Source organism: Cyprinodon tularosa, unplaced genomic scaffold (genome assembly GCF_016077235.1).
Source record: "Cyprinodon tularosa strain WSP-4 unplaced genomic scaffold, ASM1607723v1 ctg834, whole genome shotgun sequence".
Taxonomy (NCBI): Eukaryota; Metazoa; Chordata; class Actinopteri; order Cyprinodontiformes; family Cyprinodontidae; genus Cyprinodon; species Cyprinodon tularosa.
Window position 1 is genome coordinate 47,536 of NW_024039601.1, and position 25,180 is coordinate 72,715.

General features: G+C 36.8%; 1 protein-coding gene across 1 annotated transcript; it reads left to right on the plus strand.

The window, feature by feature from the left end:
* Positions 1-23,891, plus strand: LOC119774838 (cytohesin-4-like). The gene is made up of 13 exons (XM_038272534.1): positions 1-138; positions 2,149-2,231; positions 2,366-2,430; positions 4,641-4,707; positions 5,603-5,721; positions 5,987-6,067; positions 16,166-16,278; positions 17,766-17,914; positions 18,979-19,090; positions 20,949-21,025; positions 21,226-21,297; positions 21,457-21,611; positions 22,678-23,891. Exons 1-13 carry the CDS (start codon positions 120-122, stop codon positions 22,757-22,759), a joined length of 1,194 nt encoding a protein of 397 aa, XP_038128462.1. The 5' UTR covers positions 1-119; the 3' UTR covers positions 22,760-23,891.
* Positions 23,892-25,180: the final 1,289 nt, after the last annotated feature.

The following is a 25,180-nucleotide window of genomic DNA, read 5'->3' on the forward strand; positions in this document are numbered from 1 at the left end:
GACAGCACTTAATTTAAGTAGTGTTTCACTCTTTGCAATGTTCTAGCTTCCCTACGCTCATCTGTATTTTACTCTCTAGAGCTGCCAATATTGTTCGTTTCATTGCTTCTGACTGATAAATGACAGATTGCCAAATGGGTAAGATACATGCTTTGATGTTTTTTCATTGCTTCACATTGAAAGTTATGGAGTTTTTGACTGATTACTTTAGATATGAACAGAGACATTTTCATTGCTGTATGTTTTTTGTACTTCCTTTTTATGCAAAAATGAAGAAAAGCAATTAAAATTACAACAATGTATATTGAGGGAGGAATTGTTTTTATTTCTTATCTGGAAAACATTTTTTTATTCAGCTTTCTCTCAATGTGATTTTTTTTATGACTCTCTCTGATATTTTAAATGTAACAGGGGATAATTCAAACATATTTTTCATATTATAGTCGGAACTATGCCCCATATATTTTCAGTGGCTTTACAATTTCTTTAATGTCTATATTGCAATATAAATGTAGATAAAATATATTACATGTTGTCTTTGAATCTAAGAAATCAGCTTATGGTCCACATATCAAACACTTATTGCTGTCAGCTACCAGCATTGTGGAAAATGGATACCTCTCCAAAATGCAGAACAGACTCATAGTCACTCATATGACTCTGAATCAGTGGTAAAACTCACAAAAACTAAACCGAAGCTGTTTCTATGGCCAGAAAGGTACATTCTGTCTTTTAATTCAAGCAAGGTCTTTTAATAAGAAACCCACCATATAATTCTGTTTATGTGATGAGTTATGCCAGGAAACCTTGCTGCTTATGATGTCTAAAGGAAGGGTGGAGAAGTAGAAGTCTTGTGGTCGGATCATTAACAGCAAACAACTCACATATCACTAAGGAAGTCTTGACTGCTGCCTTTTCTGTAACTAAACATGAAGCAGATTTTCATGATGACGTTTTTCAAGATATTTCTTCCTGGAAATGATCGTAACAAAGAAGCTTTTGCATGAACACATAATAATATCACTGTTTCGACCTTCTGCTAATTACTTTGGAGACCAAAACAGGATGAAACTATAGAAACTAATAACTCAGCCTTCAGGGAGAAGTGCTTGTTTAAATGAAAAATCTTTAAAGCAGCAGGTTTCTAAGGAGCTCTCATCTGTAAGAGATAAGAGATAAATCTTTTCACCTGAACAGAAAAGTCATGAGAAATTATGCTAGAGTTAAATTAGAAGTAATTTTAGAGCAAAATTCTTACACATACCTAATCTTTATAAGAAACATTCAAATAAGCCATGTTTGTTTTCATAGGAAGTAAAAAGAACATCATATCCCTGGTATTTAGAAATGTGTGAGAATGAATGGTGCTAACAATGTTTGCATAGTCATGTTTATTGGGAAATGTATGTTTGGTGACTGATGCAAACAATATGTTTACAACACATAAAAAGGAAGGGGATAGAGAAAGTAGATGGTGGAAAAGCAATCAGGGCAGGAAACATGTCATAAAGCAAAACGTTGGGCATATTCACAGAACATTTTGCAATATGAAAATATGACCAAATTGAAGGGAATATGGAAACAAAGGCTTATTATATTGTGTTAATACTCTATTGCGGCCTCAGTTGACCACCAAGCTCCAAAAGATTTCTTTTTTTTTTTTTAACACTGTAGTCCTTCTTTAAGAACGTAAGCTCTATGTTTCATGTGCATCAGTAATGCAATTTATGGAAAAAAAGCATCTAACTGAAATGATACATCTCTGATCTATTCAGGGATATGTATACATAGGTTTGAAGAGGTGTGAAGGTTCAGAAAATAAACACACATCAGCTGTCTTCTTTTGGCTACGTGTTCTTCTTGTCTGTCCATCTTTTAGAAAATGTATTATCATTCATGAGAAAACCACAACACCTGGCCAGACTTCTAGAGAAATCCTTTTTCCTCCTGCTGCAGTCTTCTTAATATAAACACATAAATTAAAAGAGCAGAGAGAGTAGCTTTACATTTAGAGGCTTGTTTTACACTAGTAATTTTAAGAAGATTGCTTGTTTTAATAGCTTATTATTTTTGACGGAATATACAAACATGACAAAAGTGTTGATGAACCTGGATCCAGGCTGACATTTTATCATCATCTTTGTCCAGTCTCCTCAGATTTTACAGCTGATGAAAGGATGGAAATTGAAAGCATCAAAATGTATAAAAAAGACCTTCTGGATGACATCCAGGTAATATTTCATCCCCTTTACCAGATGCCAAATTCAATATTTTTTTATGCTTTTAGTTGTAATACATCTTATTAAAAAAACTTTTTTTATATTATGAAAAAATGTCAAAACATTTTTCCTGACACAATTTCCAGAAGTTGAAATTGGAGATAGATAACGTCATGGCGGAAATCCTCAGCTTTGAGTCTGCAGAAGAAAAGTAAGTTCTTGTCTGGGAAAAACCCTTCACTTTTTTGGCAAACCACACTGTCTTTTTATGTCTTTAATCTCATTTAAATACCTGCCAAGGATTTAACCAAAACTTTGAAATGTCTGAAAGTGTATGTTCTAGATTTGGTCACTTTTTAAATTTTTATTTTATTTTTTAATGAGATCATTTTCGGGGGGGTTCAGCGCTTGTTTCAAGAGCTTGTTTTACTTAGTAATATAAAAAGTACAGCATATACTGACTGAAATTAATTCAACTTAGCATTGTAAAGAGTAGATGTCCTTGATAAGATTATCATGTGCTTTTTTGGTGTATTATTAAGACCTCATCTCCAAAAAGCTTTGTTTTTTTTGTTTTTTTTGTATCATCATTACATTGCAAGCAAGATTGTCGCAAGATTTGTAAACTTACAAACTCCTGAAAATACCATGTAAAACTCAAATTGAGCGACAGGTATCAGTGTGGGTTGTATTAGCTTAGTCTCTTCAAGCTTCTCTCCAAAAAACAAAATGCAAGTGTTGCTTTTTGGTCAGCTGAATGATTCCAAATCCTGGAGTCTCCATTTTGTTACAAGAATATCAAAAAAGTCTTTATTAAAATTATTTTGTAGAGAATTTAATATTATGAAAGATAAAATTGTAGTTGGACTTGATACAGTTTTTGGCTTAAATATCTTAATGATCAACGGCAGCTAATTCCATTAAGCATTTAATTAAACACAAGAAAAAACAAAATCAAACAAACTTTGGCCTTGCTTTCTCAATTTTTACTGTTACTCCCAACCTAATAAATGCTATATTTTCAAAGCACTAAGACGCAGTTGGTCATTTAACGCAAGAGGATTAATAGATTTATTTTTCAACAGATATTTTTGATTTCTTGTGTTACAATTTTTCAGCTGTTAATTCAAAAAAGTTACCAGAAAGCGCTTGAAGTCAAAATTCCTAGAATCTCAGGATTTTTACCAACTTTGACCTAAAAATTCAATATGGCTACCTTACATATAGAACTTTGTATTGGCTGCGGCAGACATACTGTGTATCGATCTTCCACTTATTTGTAATTCTTATTATAATCCTTTGGTTGCTTAATGGATTGAAGGCACAGAATGCCAAAAATAAAAACTTCAATAGAACAAATTGATAACAAACAATTTGGTTGTGTGAGATTTTATGTTGTTCTTATATCCAAATTCAGAACATAGAGATGCAGTAGATGCAGCTACATGTTTTCCCTATTCATCGGTCAAATGCTGGGAATTTTCACAACTATAAATTCCACCTGGATAGACTCCATCAGAGAAAAGCTGTAATTAGAAATCCATCCATCCATTTTCTGACAAGCCTATATCTGTGGGGGTTGAGGGTGCATGCCTCCACGGAGCATGCATGTAGTGACAGTGGAGAGGAAAACTGCCTTTTAACAGGAAGAAACCTCCAACAGAACCAGGCTCAGTGCGAGAGAAAACAACAAAAAAACTGTGAAGGCCACCTACTGAGGACGTTTGGGGTTAAAGGAGAGAAAAACAGACATACAGATATTGACATGAATGAAATAAGTCCTTTGGCACTCAGGCCCTGGCAGAAGACTGATGCTGAGAATCAACATTTGCTAGAATGAGTAACCTAGGAAAAGGATTAGACTATTTTTTCCCATGGGGCCTGGACACTGGTAGAATAAGCCAGAGGGTGAGAGGGACTGAGAATGAATGGTCTGAGATTGGGTGGTGGTGGGGGAAAGTTCGCTGGCATGTGGGAGAGAGAAGCTGGGCCAGGAGCTAAATAAATGGGATCTTGAAAGATAATTAGCTTTGCAGGGGGGTGCAGTTCTGTTGATTGGAGCTAAACAAGGGACACTGCAGGTGGTTCAGGTGAAGCTGATAAGAGCCGTCTAGATTAGCTTAAGCTTCATTTCTTGGTGCAGAGATTTCTTTGGAATAATGGTTGAGACAGCCGAAGTTCCATCAGTGGTCCTTGTACTGCAGTTAATGAAAGAGATGTACAGGATAGCTTAAGATTCATAGAATACAAAATCTGCCTTTAGTGATAACTTGAAGAGTCCACTTGGATCAAACTATAACATTGCATCTCACTTATCAATTGCTATACATTGACGACCGCTTTGACAACCTAATCTTAAAGAATACATAAATAAAATACTAATTATTAACATTTTTTCTTTGAATGTTTTCTAATTTACAGCAAAACTATTGAAAAGAACCAACAATTTATAAACGGAAAGAAGAAATTTAACATGGACCCAAAAAAGGTAAACCAAAATACAATTTAATTCTTCTCCTATGTTAGATGAGGTACAGTTATGAATAAAAATGTACTTTGTTTGGCTCCTGTTTTCTTCTTCTTCTTTTCTGTTTTCTATAACTTCTCTCTTCTTAGGGGTCTAAAAAGGTTTTAGCTGAACTTACTGAGCATATCTTGACACAGTTGTGTCACTTCCGCTCTGCTCTTCTCTGTTGCTGTAAGCCTGTAAACCACACTGACAAAAAGCCCACAGTGAAGTTTCTGTGGTTTTGCTGGCAGGTCAAGCATTTAGCTGTAGTAGGTGCAAATACAAGAAAACTAAGATGTTGTTTGTTTGGGTGGGATACATTTAACTTTAAAATAGTTCCAGTTGCTAAGTTTGTTGAAATAAATATTTCTTTCTTTTGTAACAATATCTAAAGAAAGATGGAAAATATTTACCTTCCAGATGTGAAAAAAACCACATTAGATCAGAGAGGAATGAGACATGGGCCAGAAATGTGTAACAAAGAGAATTCATTATCAGACTTTCTTCTCAAAGCCCTGTGATGGAGAAGAAAGAGGAAGAGAGATTAGTTTTAAGGAATTGGGATTGAGGAAGCTCTAAACCCTCATTTTCTAGCCACATATGAGATCACTTAAGAAAAAACTAAATGTTGCATGGAGGGCAGTGTTTGGGAAGCAACATCTGTGACAAATTCTGGAGGAAACTACTTATAAATGGCAATAATTTCTGCTGACTTTAAAACTTCAAAATGCCTGAAAATGCACTTTTGTCTGGTGACAAACAGTATAGTCTCAACAGGAAGGTGTAGATGTTATAAAATGATCATATCTGTGACTAATATACTAAAATGACAGTATTTTCTCTTAACTTTGTAAAATTCCCATCATGTGAAAAGGGAATCAATTATCTGGTGGAGAACAAGCTGCTGAATGGAACCGCTAGATCTATTGCAGAGTTTCTTTACAAGGAAGAAGGACTCAACAAGACAGCCATTGGAGAGTTCCTTGGAGAAAGGTAATAAAGACGGGATCTGGGTTAATGGGTGGAGGAAGGTAAAAGGGACTTGGGAAAAAGAGAGAGGTTGGAAAAAGAAGAAAGTACAGACCATGAATGGATATTAAGCCTTTTATTTGTTTATTAGACTCTTGTAAACAAAAATAAGAAAAAAAGAGCCAAGTTATAAGCAATAATTCATAATACTTAGTGAGATGATGACTGTAAGAGGCTGGCTTTTTTATAATTATATTAAATGTTTTTATTTTTATTCTCCATCGAACAGAGAAGAGCTCCATCTTCAGACACTGAAGGCCTTTGTGGAGCTGCATGAGTTCGCTGACCTCCACCTGGTTCTGGCTCTCAGGTCAGTCACTGTTATGTGTGTCTGCATCATGTTGCAACCAGGCTCAAAATTGGAATTATTTTGCCATTGTTGCTCTTTCCTAGAAATAGAGCACTTTTACCGAATACTTCTTATCACACAAATTAAAACATTTAAAGGAATAGTACACCCAAAACATGATTAGCCTTCGTTTTCTACTCACCCCCATGCTGAACAACACCCTGGAGTACTTTTTTGATATCTCAAATGCATCTGGAGATCTGGGAGGCTTCTTGCTGTCTGCTGACATTCAAATAATGGAGGTCTATTGTGCCCGAGACAGAAAGGTCCATAAAAGTCCACAAAAACGTGTCAATATTCCTCCATACTGCTCGTCCAATGTATTCCAAGTGTCCTGAGTGGGTAGCATCCAGAATTTACTCGAAACGAAGTCATTTAGAATGTTTTTAGAGCATAAACAGTAGTGTATAGGATTTCCTGAAAGCGCGCACATGCGCGTTCACGAGCCTACGGAAGCCGGCAGACCAAACCAGCGCATTCAGCTCGGCAAAGAACTCATGCTCTTCCTCAACACTGAAGTCCTCAGACATTTTTCTTTCGTTGTTTCTTTCTTTGCACAGGTAAACAGCACATTTCTTCTTCTACGCTTGCATTATTGGCAGAGCAGACGCTGAATGCGCACTTTCATCTGGTTTGGTCTGCCGGCTTCCGTAGGCTCGTGAACGCGCATGTGCGCGCTTTCAGGAAATCCTATACACTACTGTTTATGCTCTAAAAACATTCTAAATGACTTCGTTTCGAGTAAATTCTGGATGCTACCCACTCAGGACACTTGGAATACATTGGACGAGCAGTATGGAGGAATATTGACACGTTTTTGTGGACTTTTATGGACCTTTCTGTCTCGGTCACCATAGACCTCCATTATTTGAATGTCAGCAGACAGCAAGAAGCCTCCCAGATCTCCAGATGCATTTGAGATATCAAAAAAGTACTCCAGGGTGTTGTTCAGCATGGGGGTGAGTAGAAAATGAAGGCTAATCATGTTTTGGGTGTACTATTCCTTTAAATTCTTAAAGCAGGCTGCAAGAGGGAACAGCTTCTAGTATCCTGCCTTGTGGCAAGAAGGTTCTGGGTTCGATTCCTGGCCCAGGACCTTTCCGTATGGGGTGTGCATGATCTTTCTGTACACGCATGGGTTCTCACCAGATACTCTGGCTTCCTTCCACAGGCCAAAAACATGACTGTGAGGTTAAGTGACTCTTTTAAATTGTTCGTATGTGTGAGTGTGTATGTACATGGTTGTGTTAAAATATGTATAAAATGATTATAAATAATAAGGTAAAAAAAAATGATCATTTATTCATTTACGATAGTTTTGTGAATAAAATGGATGCATCTCTAGTTATCATAAATATTTCGCATTTACAAAAAGGACTGTCGCAACTTTTAGTTTATAAATTTGTGGCTCTTTTGGCTTACCATTCTTGCTGCAGTCAAAATAGTCCCTAATTTTGGCTTCCACTTGTGCGACATGCTTCAACTTGAACTCAAAATATAAACCTTTCTTTAGTCGTCGGGGTTCTAGCAGCAGTATCTTTTATTCATTACCGGTCACATTAAACTCAGAACCTGTACTTGTGACAGAAAGATCCAGGGACATTTGCAACCTGATTTTAAGTTGTATCAACCTGCTTATTTGAATTATTTAATTCCAGCAAACTCAGAAATTAGACCGAAACAACCCTGATGGACAGAATAAATTACTGCAAAGAAGAGCTGGAATCACAGAAAATAGAGATCAGCACAGTGGAAACATCCTCCAAAAATAAGACCTACTGCAAATATATCCACAATGCAACACAAAAAACATATACAAAGTAAAAAAGGATGCAAGAGGCAAAAGCAACTGCAAGTTGAGAAAAGGTGAAAACTAGCCCAAACTGACAGAAGTGCTCCAGATCACTAGGGATAGATGATCATAGATCATAGCTCATATGCAATGTTTTCGTCAATGATGACGACGATAAGATTATTTAGTTGAGGCTCCTTTTTTTCATGATGATAACAAAAACTGACGAGCTAAACGTGGATCTTTGATGATGAAAACATTATGACTCATGGGTGTGAAATTTTATCAATGAGACAAACTAAATAAAATGTTAGCGGGCATTCTTTCAGACCTTTAAAATGGATCATTGTCCTGTAATCTGCTAAACACTATCAGTCGTATTACTGGGTCCTGTCTGGTCACGCCCAACACCTGGCGTGCAGCAGTGCACATTCTGGATGACTACAGATGGACGGTTGCAGCAGCAACAGGAGAGAAAATGAGCCGGAATCGTCCATATTGCGCTTCTAAACTCTGACAAACTCTCCTCTTCTATCTAAGCTAGTGCAGAAATGTTTCTTTGCGCAGCTTAGCTCAGAGTCAGTGCTTTACGCTCCACAATGATGGTTCACTCTCTGCAGAATGGCTCTACCTGCCGTCGCTCCTTAATAAACTATATGTGGCTGATCATCCTCTGCCAAGCGTAAAAAATACTTTAGCCTAACTATCAAGCTTTTATTTTATCCAGCTCACAAGAGGTGATATCCTTCTTTAATTTCTACCAAAAGGAATGAAATTATATATAAAGCAAATGTTTCATTGCATATTGATTATAAAGAGCCAGATGAAAATGTACATTGATCTTTGAATATTTCTCTCTCATATTTCTTGTTTCTATCTATCTGGATATTTCAGCATTTTTATTCATATATATTTTTTAAATTTAGGTCTGGATTGCCATGGCATTAAGAGACAATTTTGAAGGTTCTCTGTGTAATATTTCATATCAGACCCTATGAATTTAAATCCCTTTTGACCCCTGCTCAGTGGTAAAGCCAAAATTCCCAAAGCAGAAAGAAGAATGTTTTTGTTCTTTGCTTTTTTTGGAGCAATGAAGATTTTATTGATCTGTGCGTAATGCATAATTCATATTAGATCAAGAAGTGTTTGCTTTTGGATGAAAACCTTGTTTGTTTAAAACCAAAAACTTTATTGTAAGATTTATTAGCTTGATCTTTGAACTAGATCTGCTATTTTCACAACTTTTGTGAGACATTTTTGTATCAAGTAGGGCATTCATAAAACAGTTTATTTGAATTCTACAAATGAAAGTGATAAAGTGCACGGCAGCATTGTATCTCCAACAATTGTAGTATTTAGGCAAGAGCTGTGAGTCTGGTTGTTATTGAAATAGTAAAAGTTAGCTATTTCATGACATGAATCATAAAACTGACTAAAACTAGACTAAAACCTTTTTGAGTTTTAGTCCACTAAAACTATCATATATTATAATGACAAATGTGACTATAACTAATAACATTTTTCGTTCTAAAAACAAGAACTAAGACTAAGATGGCTGTCAAAAACAACACTGCTAGTATGGGACTAAAACATGGACATTGTTATGGATGAAACACTTAGAGCCTGATCTTCAAAGATTTCCAATAAGGACTGCTAAATTGCATGAACGTTTTACCTTATACCTGCAATAAGTGGGCCTGTTGTAAGTGATCTACAAAATTGCTGTGCAAATGTTAGGACCTGCAAACCGAGTTGGTTCCTCCCATTAAAAATAAGTAGATTGCTTGTTCTAAAGCCAGCTTGACAGTGGTCATAAAGAAAGATGAGATTCAAAGCCATAAGGTTGGAGGTAATAACGATAATTATTTAAAAACTAGCAATGACAGTACTAAATAATATAATGCACCACACACAGGTAGCCTTCTACAGACTGTTATGAACAACAGTAATAAATAATATGAAACATAAATGTGCAAGAAGCACGGCCTGGCGTGTATGAACCCTTTTGCATCCTTTTTAAGATACACCAATCTTTTCAAGACAAAGCCCTTAATCTGTTTTAGCATCCCATCTATGCCTTTATTAAGGTTCTGCTCCCATATGAGTTAAAAGTTGTCTCCCCCTAGTGGTCTGGTGCACTTCAGTTTCGCAAACACCAATTCGCAGCTCTTCTTAACATTCAGATGTTTTCACTCCTTGCAGCATTTTTCTCTTGTATGTGTCATATATGTTTGTCCCTTCATCTGATTTTTAAGTTTGTTTACCTATTTTCTTTATTTTTTACTTTGCTGAGAAGTTATGTATTTACATGGCATCTGCAGCCCTCGGCCATTGTTAAAAATCACATTTGGAAGAGCATAACTGTTGATTTGTTTTGTTTGTTTTGATTTATTTCAGCCTTACATAAATACTAAAATGTATATATTTAATTCAATAGACTTATTCTTCAGCTACAAAAATTTACAACACCTGCCATTTCAGAAAACGTTACAGAATCAACTAAGTCAAATCATACAGACAGACTGGTGAAAAGTCTTCCATATAGTTAGTGACAGTAAAATCTGAGCCCATAGGTTTGCCGTAGAGAGAAGCACTGAAAAATATGGCAGGCTGTGTCATCTATAATTAAGGCTGTTAATGGCAGCAGCCGGACTGATGCGTTCCTCCAGGATGGTGTCATAGCTAAGCAGGGCCCGGGCCCAGATGAAGCTACTATAGCGAAAAAAAGCAGAGAGAACATGAAGATAAAGCTTATAATAACAAATAATGCAGATCTGGAGAATAGAAGCAAAGAATAGCCGAATAGGAGAAGTGCTTTTTAAGGCCCTCAAGCAGGACATAAAGGCCAGTAGTGTATCTTGCTATCTAAGACTAATGCTGTGTTAAATTAATTAATTCCTGCAAATGTTTTTTGTGAGTTTATATAGATGTTCATGACTGTGTCAAATTGGCATTTATATCATTTCATACTACAGCAATTAGATACGCTGTTATTTCAATTTCGTCAATATCATACTGTGAGAGACTTTGTGATATCAGCAAATACTGAACTGTCACCCAAACAAACTGATATAATGTCAGAAAATGACAAAGCTGGTGACCTAAATCTCTCCTGTAAGGAGCTTTGACTGGCCACACCTTATGTCTAAAATGTACTGTGGACTAGATAGATAGATAGATAGATAGAGAAAGCATTTTAGTTGTATTATAATTTAGTTTGTTGCAAGGATTTTACAGTTTGAAGAAATAGAAAATTACACCACATGCCAACCGTCACAAGGATGTGCATGACAAGGAAGGGCTGTATATACTGTGTGCATGTTACAATGTAGACGTTCCCGACATTGTGTGACAAACTCAAGGACATTGGATTGTTTCTGAGTGTCGTCTGAGAGGAGTTGCTCCTTCAGAACCTTCAGTGGTCCCCTTACACCATGCCCAAAAACCAGTTCAGCAGGGCTAAAACCAAGAGACTCCTGTTTAGCTTCTCGGGCTGCAAACAACAGAAAAGGGAGTCCTTCATCCCAGTTTTTGTCTGTCTCATGACAATATTTGCGCATCATGGCCTTTATAGTCTGATGCCATCTTTCTAGAGCGCCTTGTGACTGGGGATGGTAAGGACTGGAGGGAATGTGTTTAATGCCAAAAGACTGTAGTGTCTGCTTGAAGAGTTTGGACTGAAAATTGCTGCCTTGATCCGTTTGTATAACTCTAGGCAGACCAAAAGTTGCAAAAAACTTCAGAAGAGCTTTAGTTATAGTGGGCGCCGTAATTTTTCTTAGTGGAATGGCTTCAGGGAAGCGAGTGGCAACACACATGATAGTCAAGAGAAACTGACTACCAGTTTTAGTTTTGGGCAGAGGACCCACACAGTCCACCAGGACACGCTCAAAAGGCTCACCAACTGCAGGAATTGGCTTAAGAGGGACAGGTGGTACCCTCTGATTAGGTTTACCCACTATTTGGCAAACTCTACATGTTCTACAGAACCTGGCAACATCCTTTTTCAGACCTGGCCAAAAGAAATGCTGTAGAATACGGTCATGGGTCTTAGTGATTCCCAAATGACCTGACCATGAGTGGTCATGTGCCAACCGCAGTATTTGTTCACGATAACCTTGAGGAATAACAATTTGATAAACTACTCCCCAATCCTCCTCAATACCCTTCTGTTGCAAGGCAGGCCTAGAGATCCATTTTCTCATAAGTAATCCATCTTCAACAAAAGACATATGGGTCTTGTCCTTTATTGAATTAGTCACATTCTCAAAGCACTTAGTGAGTGTTTTATCACTCTTCTGAGTTTGGCTCAAAACCTCACGTGACATTGGTAGTGGGAGAAAAACCTCAGTTTGGAGTGAAGTCCTCTCGGAGTACTGAGTTTGAATGGTCATCTGCTGGCAGCTTATCCTCCATCAAGGCCGAGCCCAGAACAGAGTCATCCAAGTTCACTTCCTCCAGCTTACGAGCTTGGGACCTGGTAAGAGCACTGGCAGCAAACACATCAGGAAGGGATTCCAACATGTCATCTTCACCCATTATGCAACTGGGAGTATCCACCACCTCAGGGATAGGTAGTACCTGTTCTCCAGCAAGATCATTCCCCATTATAAATTCAACCCCCCGAACAGGAAATGAATCTCTCACCGCAACCTTGAAAAATCCAGAGGCCAACTTGGACTTTAGGTAAACATGATGCAAAGGTGCCGGCACGTAGGCCATTCCAATTCCTTGTACTATTGTACTTGCATTACAGGAGGTATCAGCATTGAATGGCAGAAAGCTGGACAGGATAAATGACTGGGAACCACCAGTGTCCCTCAGTATCCTCACCGGTTTCTCATCCTCAGAACGTCCTGTTAGGGAGACAAGACCATCAAAAATGAAGGGTTTAAAACAATCATCAGGTTCACTCATGTTTGACAGTTGTGGGGTGGTCCTCAGAGTCTTAACCAGGCTAACCCCTTTAGCTGGTTGGGGTGCCTGCTTACGTTTCAGGGCCAAACAATCAGAAACAATATGCCCCATTTTATGACAATAAAAACACTGTCTCTCTGATTTGGAAATTGAAGAGTTCTTAACCCTAGATTGTGGTACATCCTTCCACGTCTTGTCACGATAGGGTTGGTCAGGTTTAGAAACAAAAACATTTTTGTGAGTAAGGGCAAATTCTTCAGCCAGGACAGCTGCCTCTTGTAAGGTTGAGGCTTTCTGTTCATTTAAGTACAAAACTGTACGATCTGGAAGGCAGTTTTTGTACTCTTCCAACAATATCAACTCACGTAGTGAAGAAAAATCAGTAACTTTAGTTGCCTGGCACCATCTGTCAAATAACATTCCCTTCTCCCTTGCAAATTCAACAAATGTTTGTGCACTGGATTTTCTTAAGGATCTGAAACGCTGCCTGTATGCCTCAGGCACCAGCTCATATGCCCTGAGTATGGCAGCTTTAACTTTGTCATACACAAGACTGTCTTCAATTGTTAGTGCTGCACATACTTCCTGTGCCTTACCACTGAGTTTGCACTGCAACAAAAGGGACCAAACTTCTGTGGGCCAATGAAGGGCAACAGCAATACGTTCAAACGCATTAAAATATGCCTCCACCTCCGTCTCCCGGAATGGTGGGACCAGGGCAATATTTTTGCTGATGTCAAACGTGAAAGGTGATGAAAGGGAAGAAGGTTTATCTGGGGAAAGAACGCCGTCATCTTCATCCCCACCAGAATCCGTAGTGAGTACAGTGGTCAGTTTATGAGATTGTAGCTCCAGCTGACGCATTTTGATGGCAGTTTCAGCTTCAATTCTTCTGCACTTAAGCTGGAACTCAAATTCATCCTTCCGTTCCCTTTCCTTAGCTTCAAGTTCTAGCCGCACCAGACGTACCTTTAGACGTGCCTCAACACTAGGATTTGGGGACTCCATAGAGAAAGGCTCAAACCGTGGGAGAGAGGCTGGTGGTTTTTCCAACTCTGGCTTGGCAGCAACAGGAGGTGTCTTCACTCCCTCCTCAGCACAAACCTCAAACTGTTCAGCAGTTTCGGAAGAGCTGGCCTCCTCCTTATCCATTCTCACTGGAAGTACTCCTTTCTCAACCAAGCCACTGAAGACAAGAGATTTCAGTTCACGTTTAAGCAATGACTTAGAGACACGGATACCAAAATGTGAAGCAATTTCATATAAATCATCTTTTCTACAGACATCAAAATGTTGTATGGTAGGGTTACCCAAAAACTCCTCCAAACTAAACTGTGCCATGTTCAAAAAGTAAATCAGATCCCGGACAAGCCCCCACTTATGTTACAACCCCCACCCTTAAGAACACTAAAGGGTAAATTCTGGCACTGGGTGTAACACAAAAGTCAGTAAACTAAAAGATGATGTCAGCAGGAAAATATGATTTATTTACAATTTGCAGGGGTCACAAAAAAACAAACAAACAGCAAAACAGGGAAGCTTAAAGCCTCAGGGTCTCCAAGGCCAAAACAACAAACAAAACCCCCCCTTACTTATAAAACAAAACACTTTCTAACATAGAAAATGAAAAGGAAATACAATACCTGGACTCCCTGGCTAACCACAAAACAAGGAGAAAACAGTTCAACAAAAATGGCAGAGAACCCCTACCAGCTTCCACTGTGAACAGAAAAACAAAACTTTAGTCAATCAATTGTTCAACATGAACACACAGAGACATTCAGCTCATGAACAAGATCACTTCAGATCAAGGCCCAGTGAATAAGAGAAGGGGCCTGACATCTCAGGATTGAAGCTCTTTATGAGGTGGCTGACGAGCTTCAACGCATTGCACCTGTAACAGCCAGGGAGACCTGAAACACAAACATAGAGCTCTCTCATGAAGAGAGCCCCTAGAGGTCAGTGACCGTAACAGTGCATCATTTGCATAGTTAACAATGTATTACTTCTTGAGCCCCTGTAGTTATTTAGTGTCACAGTTAGGTGCTTCGGTAGTGACAGATTACCAGTCCGAGCCTGTATATACATACATTATATATATATATATATATATATATATATATATATATATATACACACACCAAGATTTCAGTTGATTCTGAATCATTTAGAAATAACCACTCTGCCTTAAAGGCAGCCACAAACTAAAGGTGGGCTTTGTGATACATCAAGTGAGGGGCAGCTAAAATGTCAACACAAATGGAAAGTCACGTCTGGCTGTTTGATGTGTCAGCGACTGACACATTTAACCTTTTTGAATATTTTTAACGCCATCTAGTCTGTAGGTAATTTTCTTGTTAATATTTCTATTTTCACTAATTCCAAAATTTTAGAGAAGTGAAAATCAGTTGCAAAAACTTTAGTCATTTTAGATAAGTAAAGTAGATTTTTGTACAAAAATGTATTTACTCTAAATACAATGTTGAAAAGTTCACAGCACGTCCTATTTACCTCTTTTAATTAACTGCAACTTGGGCATAAAAATAATTGTAAACTAGTTTTATTAACCAAAACACATTGGCTTTAAGTGGTGCTTTCATGACAGGAAATGAATTATATAATTGTAGCAAAAAGAAATTACCCCAAAACAGCAAAAATAAATGACTTTTTTTTTTTTTTATGAATGCTATTTGACACCCAAAATTATTTTCGATCATAATACAAAGCATTCAGGCAGGTGCTTATATTTAAAGGACATAAATAAGCAAGTGCGTGTGAAGAGAGATACATTTTATTTGTGCTTTGCAAGCAAACCAGCCTACACTGCAAAAACAATCCAGAAATAAGTAAAAAATGGCTTAAATTAAGTATATTTAGCCTTAATTTGAGCAGGTAAATAAGATGATTTGCCAATGGAATGAGTATTTTCACTCTTAAAATAAGATAGTTAGATAATATTTACTTGAAATAAGACGATAAAATAGTTTTTTCTTATTTTAAAAGGAAATTGTCTTGTTCCATTGGCAAAGTGTCTTACTTACCTCCTCAAATCAAGGAAAAACACACTTATTTTAAGAAAAAATAACTTATTGAGATTTATATTTTTTGCAGTGTACAACTCATCCAAAATGACTAGTATATCTTTACAGTAGTAGCCAACAATGTTTCTTTTTAAGACTCACACAAAGTATGGTCAATGTATTTCATCAAAGGGGTAAAACCAAAATATAGAAGTTGAGGCATATGCAGACACATGATGTACCTACAGCTGCTTACCTCAGACCTAAAAGCTACCTACTTTCGTCTGTGGATGACAGATATATCATGTTACTGTGGTGTTTATGTGACAGACAGTTTCTGTGGAGTTTCCGTTTGCCTGGTGAAGCACAGAAGATTGACCGAATGATGGAGGCTTTTGCCGCACGCTACTGTGAATGCAACCCTCATGTCTTCCAGTCTACAGGTCAGATTACTACAGGCCTACTTCCTCTCTGGATTTAAACTGTGTGTGTGCTATGTGTCAGGTCTGTGCTGGTGAAGCACAGAAGATATATTTATATGGTCACATATGAAACCCTCCCCCCCTTGTTCTGCTGAACTGAAGTTTATTTCTATTCAGGGCTATATATATTTCTCTGAATCAAATAAGATTGATACAAAACAGCTATAGTCACCTCTTGAATTTTTTTCAACAAGTCTCGTAAAAACTGAAATACATTATTGTGTTTTATCATGAATAGAAGTGTTAGACCAACATGAAAAACATAATTATCTAGTATAAAGAAATTAATAAATAGCTTTTAATATTTAAAAACAAATCTTAGTTTGAAAAGTGTAATATTTGTTTTTATTTGTAGGGTGTGAGTTACATTTTTGTAATATCACATTCTGCTGCAGCTAACGATACAATCTTTTGAAGAAGGTGTCAAACGTTTGCACACGTAGAGACTGAACACTTAACAGATTATTTTTTGTTTAATAGATCAAGCTAATTTAGATTGAATGTGGAGGATCTATAAACAGCTCCTGATTGTAAGGCAAGCTTTTACACTGGTGTCAAGTTGTTTTCAGTCTGCAGGGTTTTCTAAAGGATTATCACCTCAATGTTCCACAGAGGGATTCATGTATTTGCAGATTTTTATCATTGGTATTCATTCCTGCATAGCATGTTGTATGTATGTTAAAAACACTATATTTTGCTCCTTAGAGGAGCAGAGCAACTTCTTGCATTATTAAGCAATAACCTTATTTGGCAATCTTTGAGTTTGACTTCTTATGACTTTCTTTCAATAATTACTTTCTACAGACCATTCTTTCGTAATTGTTGGAGCGTGTGACTAAAAGTTGTCTTATCGACTGATTCTCCAACACGATCATTTCTCTGCAGCCAGAGTTCCCAAAGTCCTCTATTAAAATTATGTAATAACTATAGATTCGGAGATGCTCTGAAAGATTTTGTAAAGGTTGGACTGTTGTTTTAAAATCGAACCCAGCTTTAAGTGTGTCACCACTCCCTGGCCTGTCCACCACGTTTCCTTTTATTCATGATGCTGTTTGTTCACTAATTCTGTCTAGCAACCCCTGGGTCTCCATAGAACACAGACAGGTGGACTCTATTTACCAATTGAATGACTTCTGTAAACCTCTAGCTGTACTGGATTTTGGCAAAAAAGAATTGTCTAACAAAAAGACAAAAACCTTTCTGATTTTTACCAGTTAAAGGAAACATACAAACCATATTTAATCTTTCGCTTAACATTACATAACATTTCTTTTTTTTTTATCTAAAGCAAAAAATACAAAAAAAGAATACTAACATACTGGAGCAGGTAGTTGTGATGTGATAAAATGCAAACATGTTCAATGTGCAAAAAAAGCTTTTGCTAGGTAATACTATATAATACATGGTTTTAACATGATTTTATTTACATGCCTTTACTTTTAATCCAGACACATGCTACATCCTGTCTTTTGCCATCATCATGTTAAACACGAGTCTCCACAACCCCAATGTGAAGGACAAAACCACCCTGGAGAGATTTATCTCGATGAACAGAGGCATCAACAATGGGGAGGATCTACCCAATGAGCTTCTTTCGGTGAGACCTTTCTGCTCATTTTAGCTAGTATAATTAGTATTAATTATGCTTTTCATTTAAGTATATATTTATATTGATTTATATATATATATAATCGGCCCCCTATCGGTATCGGCCTGTATCGGCCTTAAAACTGAATATCGGACATCAGCCACCCCACCGATATTTAACTCGATATTTGATCAGCTTCTGAGTTTCTAAAGTCTAAAAAAAAATAAATAAAAATACTACTTCTTCTTCTTCCTCAAAAACCTCTTTTTTACAGACTTAAAAACTTCTAAAGAAGAGGGGAAAAATATTGATACATTAAAATATCACAATATCTTCATATGCTGATATATTGCCATTTAAAAACACCATATCAATCTCTTTTACTAATGAAATATTGCTATATGTCATCGTTATGCTACGAAATCTCCCGAAAATTCACAAAATTTTGCCATATTTTTATATGGTGATATATTGACGCGGTATCGATCTATTTTACTAACAAAATCTCACAAGAATTTGCAAAATATCACGAGAGTTTGTAACAGAACGATGAAATTTCACGAGATTTTGAAAGTAAAATAGATCGATACCGCGTTTTTAAAAATCAATTTGATATCAGCATATGAAAATATATTTGAGTATATTATTTTTCAAATTTGTCAGAAATGGATAACAAAACTGCTATTTTCAATGACTACTTATTTTTGTCCAGCTTTAACATCAGTATCGATATCGGTTATCGGCTACATGAGTTTTAAAATATCGGCATATCGGATATCGGCCAAAATCCCAGTATCGTGCATCCCTAAAATATATATATATATATATATTCAGGATTAATTTTGCTCCTTAGTTTTGTATTGGCAGTAAATAATACAGTTATTAGTAATACAGTTATCCTCATAGCAGTAATGATTAAGACTTTCTTTGTTTCGTTTTTGTTTTTTTGGGGGGGTACATTATGAAGACAAACTCTTATTTTAAATAAAGATTATTACAGTCTCTTTATTTTCTAGTCAACACGCCCAATCGCACAACTATTGATCTCTAATGTGTGTCCTTTGTGCTGCCAGAAACTCTACGAGAGCATACGCAATGAGCCTTTTAAAATCCCGGAGGATGATGGAAATGACCTGACGCACACTTTTTTCAACCCTGACAGAGAAGGCTGGCTTCTTAAACTGGGTAAGTCTCCATTCTAAAATCCTTATTCTATCAAAGATTTCAGACTATTCACTTACCATAGTATTCAGTTTCTGCGTTAAACCTTTTCTATTTACCACACAGCCAGTGGCTGCAGGGAAGCAAAGGGGAAGTATTGAGAGAATAACTTAACTTTGGAGTATTTGCATGCAAATATTACATAGCTGGTTACACAAGGCTTTGGTTTGCCAACAATCTCAGCAGTTTTGTTTTTAGCTGTGGAAATTTGGACAAGTCAGTTTCCAGTAAAAACTGAGAACAGACACAATCAGTACAATTAAAAACTGCTTTGGATACAGAAAGTTGGAATGCCTACTTGTTTTCTGAATGAAAAATTAATAAAGAAATCTAATCTAAATGGCTTCCATCCTCTTCCACATAATGCTGAGGAGGAAGTGATGTCTCATCTCCTCCTGACCCACACACACCTTGTGACGTGTCTCCTTATAATTTCATTGGTGATTTCTTTTCATCTCTATGCTCTTTTTGAGAAGCTCTGCTAATCATTAAACTGTTACGGTTCATAATCTTTATCACCATTATTAACAGGTCAGTCCTCTCAGCCTCTGTCCTGATACTACATTATTTCTCCTCTCTGTTGTATTATGACTTGTGCCAAAGGCTTAGTTTAATATTATTTTGTGCAAGCAGTCATTTTTGTGGTTTCGACGGACCAAGTGCGGGACAGATTATGTCCTGCTTTTCCCTAAGCCCACTAGGAATAGCTTTGTAGAAAAAAAGCCTAGAAAATGGATCCCTGGTTACCTAATATAACCCCAGACTCTTTAAGTCCAGGAGCAGCCGTATAAGCTCTTGACCTTACTGGTTTCTAAATGGCTGATGAAAGAAATTCTATTTTGGATAGGATTATCTGTCCTTCGTATGATTTATTCTCACTCAGACCAGTGTGGGAAAAAAAAAAAAGAGGTCCTGCATTTCGGACAAGTGGGCAAAATGCATAATTACACACTATAAGGGGCCCTTTATTCAAGAAGAAAAATGAAGGCTCTGGCCTGAAGCCCTTAAATGTTTAAAGGTACAGAGAAGGATTTCTGGAAATTCTTAAAAGATTCTCCAATAAAAAAAAATTTAAAAATGCACATGCACAACCTTGTACCCGTTCCCAAGAGGGAACACTTATTAAACATGTGCGAGAGCATGCACAAGCCCATTTCTCCTTGTGAACGCCCTGTTTAAAAGTTGCTGTTCTCATAGCTCATACAAGCTTACTGTGTCTGAATGTCCGCCCTAACCCCTAAATCCCTCAATCACCATACAGAGCAGGGACTTTATAGTGAACTTTATAGTGAACTCTGTCGACTTACCGTTCGGACAGATGATTACTTCCCCGTTGGCGCCATCTTTGTTTTTAGTCGCCGCTGTCAGGTAGCGACAGCCGATGGCCGCTGTGACAGCAAATCCCGTAATGCTTTGCAAGAAGAGCCCTCCATGTAAAGCACTGCGGGATATTTCTGCCTCTTCTGAGGCCTTTCTTTTCTTTTCATACACTTCCTAAACACTTTTACTCTTACGACACACGGCCATTTTCAAAGAACCGCTGTGAGAAAGGTGACCTTCAATGACTGAAACTGTAGCTCAGGCGTAGCTGTGTGGTGTGTGGTGACATCTACGCCTGAAAGTGAAAAAGACAGCTAATGGGACGAGTATGTAGGACGGCCTTACGTAAACATATCACTAGAATGATTGACAGTTTGGAGGACCAATTATTTAGATGATCCCCCCCAGAAATGAAAGATCGTCCTCAATACCTTTAAGATGCTTATAACAATTCTGACAGTATAGAAAATACGTTTAATTCTGCTGCATCTTTGTATTTCAGGAGGTCGAGTTAAAACATGGAAAAGGCGATGGTTTATCCTAACAGACAACTGCCTCTACTACTTTGAGTATACAACAGTAAGCCTTTCACAGTAATCCAGACTGTTCCGAATACATAATCTCTTTAAATAAACATGTTCAAAGAGTTGAAATAACATTTGTTTGTAAAGTTTTCCATCTACTTTCTATAATGACTATGCCTATTACATCTATCACTATTATTTTCCCTCCTCTAATACAAAGCCTGGTGTAATACATGTTATTATCCTTTTATTCAGGATAAAGAACCTAGAGGCATAATTCCACTAGAAAATCTCTCCGTGAGGGAAGTGCCATACGCTCGCAAACCGGTAAGATTCACAGCTGTTAAACACAAACAAAATGTTTTAGAAACTATTCTTAAAGAACTAAACTATACTTTAAAGCAAGTGTAGATTAACATAACCTTAGATCAAGATTTTTTTATTTGATGGACTCTAATGGTGGTGATATGATGTCATGTACTGTAGTACTGTCTGGAGCTGTACAACCCCAACAGTCATGGGCAGAAGATCAAAGCATGTAAAACTGAGACAGACGGCAGGGTGGTAGAGGGGAAACATCAGTCCTACACCATTTGTGCATCCAGCGCTGAAGAGAGAGACTCCTGGATTGAGGCCATCAGGTTGGAATTTCAACTTATTATAATGGATATGTCTACCAAAATGTAATCAGACAACCTAGGATAGATAAACATAGAGTTTTCATCACATACCTTTACATTGCTCTGATACGTTAATCCTGTGGACAGCTTGAATTAAAGGACACCCCTACTGTTAACACCATTCACATTTACCATAAAAACCAAAAACAAAGAAGAAAACATTTAGTACTTGATACTACTGCTTAGGATTTTTAGAGCATGAATGCAAAGTGCTTGGGGCTGTAGAATAGGTGTCATAGAAACATAAATCCTGTTTTACGGAGCAGTTTTCTTTGGTTTTCTTACAAGCCCAAGTCAGCATATGTGAAGACATTATATCATATATTATTTTAGTAGGTCAGGTATATATTATGTGAAAGAACACGGGGTGGACTGGTATGACGTTTTGTAAAAATACCCTAATTTGATAAAAATTTTTAACTGATTTTATGTGATTAAATTCGGCATCAGAGACATTCTTGCCTGCTAATACCCCAATAGGATTTCCAATGCATGTAGGTGGCTTGTTTTTATCTCAGCTGTGTTCACTATAAAATATATTTCTTAATTTACATGTCTAGAATGAAACAAAACTTAGATCTACACAAACTAACTTTTGGGTGGGGCTCATTAGTTTTAGATTGATTTCTAAATGAGGAGTAGAGCACCTATTTTTAACCAGCTGCCTGACCTTACAGAGCAACAAGTAGGAAGGTTAACTACATTAACCCAAACTCTGCACAACTTGTGAAAACTCTGGTTACTCTGGAGCCCTACTAATGATGGAACTGAAAGTGATGCTAGAGCTATTGCTCTCAATACCTGAATGGCCCACTCTGGCTTTCTATGCATATTTGGGGCTTTTCTGGGTACTCCAGTTTCCTCCTTCAAACCAAAGAACAAGCCAGGTACATACATAGGAAATCCTTTTTGGTTATGTGCACACAGGACTATCATGAAATCATTTTCACTTTTTTTTAATTCATATTGATAATAGATGTATATAAAAGAAAAAACAAGAAAAAACTAATAACAACTGTCTTAACAGGGCGAGTATCACCAAGGATCCCTTCTATGATTTGGTCTCAGTCAGGAAGAAGAAAGTGATCAACCAAACTCCTCAGGACTAAGCACTGCAGTAGCCCAGAGCTTCTACAGGGATATAAAACAAGTGCCAATTCTATTGGCAGCCTTTCTTCAAGATGCCTGGACATACTTCATCATGCACGGACATAGGGGCACATGAAGATGAAAGAAACAGAACTGACGTTGGAAACATCTCTTTTCACAGACTGAGTCAAAACGGTGTAAAAAGGTGAAAATAAACCAAAGGAGTCAGTATTAGAGTGACTATTTCAACAGGACTTGTCAAAAACTGCTGAATAATTTTACAATATTAATCCTTTCTTACAAAAAAATGTAAAAATGCATAAATTTTCTGTTAAGGAAGCTAGATGTTAACTTGGCAACAGCAACCATTTCTGATATTCAGTTCATCCAATTAACTGTCATAGCTCAGAAAGAGAACTCCAACATGTCATTATCTCTTTTTATCTCAGAATTCTTATAGCTATCATAGAGCTTTAACACTTTCAAAAAAGAAATAATTTTTGTTTGACAGAGTTGGCTAAAGATGCTTTCCTTTCAAATGTGTCAGTTTATAATGAAATCTTGTAAAGACTGTAAATAATATGAAGAAATCATGTCTTTTTGGTCTGTAATTTATACTGTTTGTTATTATCGAAGCGAAAAACAAAAATGTCTAAAGATTGTGCAATAGGTGGTATTATGTTGGGGTTTTTTTTGTTACACACCAGATCTGTTTATTGAATATAATAGCTGTGTGTTACTGATCATAAGGTGTACATTTTTTCTTTGTAACTACAGTATTTTTGGGTATTCTGGTGAATTCATTGTTGAATTAAAAATATCCATCTATCACAAAAAGAAGTAAATCCTTCTGCTTTTTTTTCAAGTTCAGGTATAGCCATTTGACAGCTGCGTTTTCAGTTGAATGCTCCCTAATTCAGATAAACTTCCTCATTGTACACTGACTCTATGTAAGCTGAAATGTTTAACCTTTAACCTTGTGGGTGAATACAGTTCTGTCAAACGTTTCCTCTTGATTTTAATTTGACAGAGTACAAACATGTGCTGTGAGCATAATGTACTTACTGTAAGTCTAAGTTTAGAGTGTGTTAAACATCTCTCATGTTAACAGAATGCATTTAAAGCTGGAAGATAAGTAAATACTTACAGTAAGACACGTTTCCTTTTTTTCAATGAAATAATGGTATTTCTGAAAGATTTGATAATTTCATTCAGTTAAGTATGACTTCTGCAAATCTGTTTCTAAAGCTGCTTTAAGAAACTGAAAATCTACTCGAATATCTTCTGGCTTTAGAGTTTTTTCAGCTTAGGAAAAGATGCATGCAGTGGTGCATGATAAACATGTGTGGGGCACAGGAAATAACATATTCTTAAGCCTGCTGGTGTGTCAGATCATGTAGCCAGTGCATTATTGTGAGAACATCTCTTCCTGCTGCACCTCAAACTTCCTGTTTCAGTATTTCACCACAACCTGCCCCCACCCTCCAACTCGACAGTTCCCATCAGAGCAGTGGTTCCCGTTTGAGACATTAGCATTAGGTAAAAGCCCAGCGCCATGTAGTGGTCAGTTTGTACGCTGCACGCTGATGAATCAACACAACAGATCAGGTTGCTATATTTTTAATCAGGTTTCTCTTATGCCACATAGAAAGGGTGATATATTTCTCCTATGAACAGCAATGCATCATCTAAGGTGAATTGCCATCAATACCCAAATATTACTCGAGAATCACAGAGAAATTAAAACATAAAAAAAAAAAATGTATGTAAAAAAGGTAGGATGATGGCAAAGTTTCATTAAAGCCGAAAACTAAATCATTTGGATCCAAATCTTTATAAAAATCCTTACAAACAAGATAAAAAAAAAAAAAAAGGTAATACAGTGTTGCTTTAAAAATAATATTTCTAGATTTATGTCTTATGGCTGATATTATCTATTGCTTTATTCAAAGTTTAAGTAGGAAAGTTAAAAAGCTGAAGTAAACCTGGAAGAACACAGTCCTTTGTGGCACTACAGTAGAAGAGTTCTGTCACTCAAATGAACCTGATGACAAGTAATTCTATTATAAGCTTCACTATACCTCATGTGCAAACCATGACATTTATCGGATTCACATGACAGGTGCAGACTTTTTCACATGAAAGTCACTTTTTGATATTGAACAATTAACATTACACAGAGAAATTGCAGTATCTGAAAAATAAGCTGCACATATCACTGAAAACAAGACAGGACAGGAGAATTAATAATGGTTTCTGATCTGGGCTCTTAAAGATAGATCTTCACTCACTGTAGATGGTGCTGAAAATTGAATTTAAGCTGCTGTTAAAAAAAAAAATTATATATATATATATATATATATATAGAGAGAGAGAGAGAGAGAGAGAGAGAGAGAGATCAGACACAAACATGAAGAATGCAGAAGTGTTATAAATGCTAA

Coding starts and splice junctions, on each gene's coding strand:
- LOC119774838 (XM_038272534.1), top strand. Junction 16,279..17,765: donor TCATGTCTTCCAGTCTACAG/GTCAGATTACTA, acceptor CTTTTAATCCAG/ACACATGCTACATCCTGTCT. Junction 19,091..20,948: donor AGGCTGGCTTCTTAAACTGG/GTAAGTCTCCAT, acceptor TTTGTATTTCAG/GAGGTCGAGTTAAAACATGG.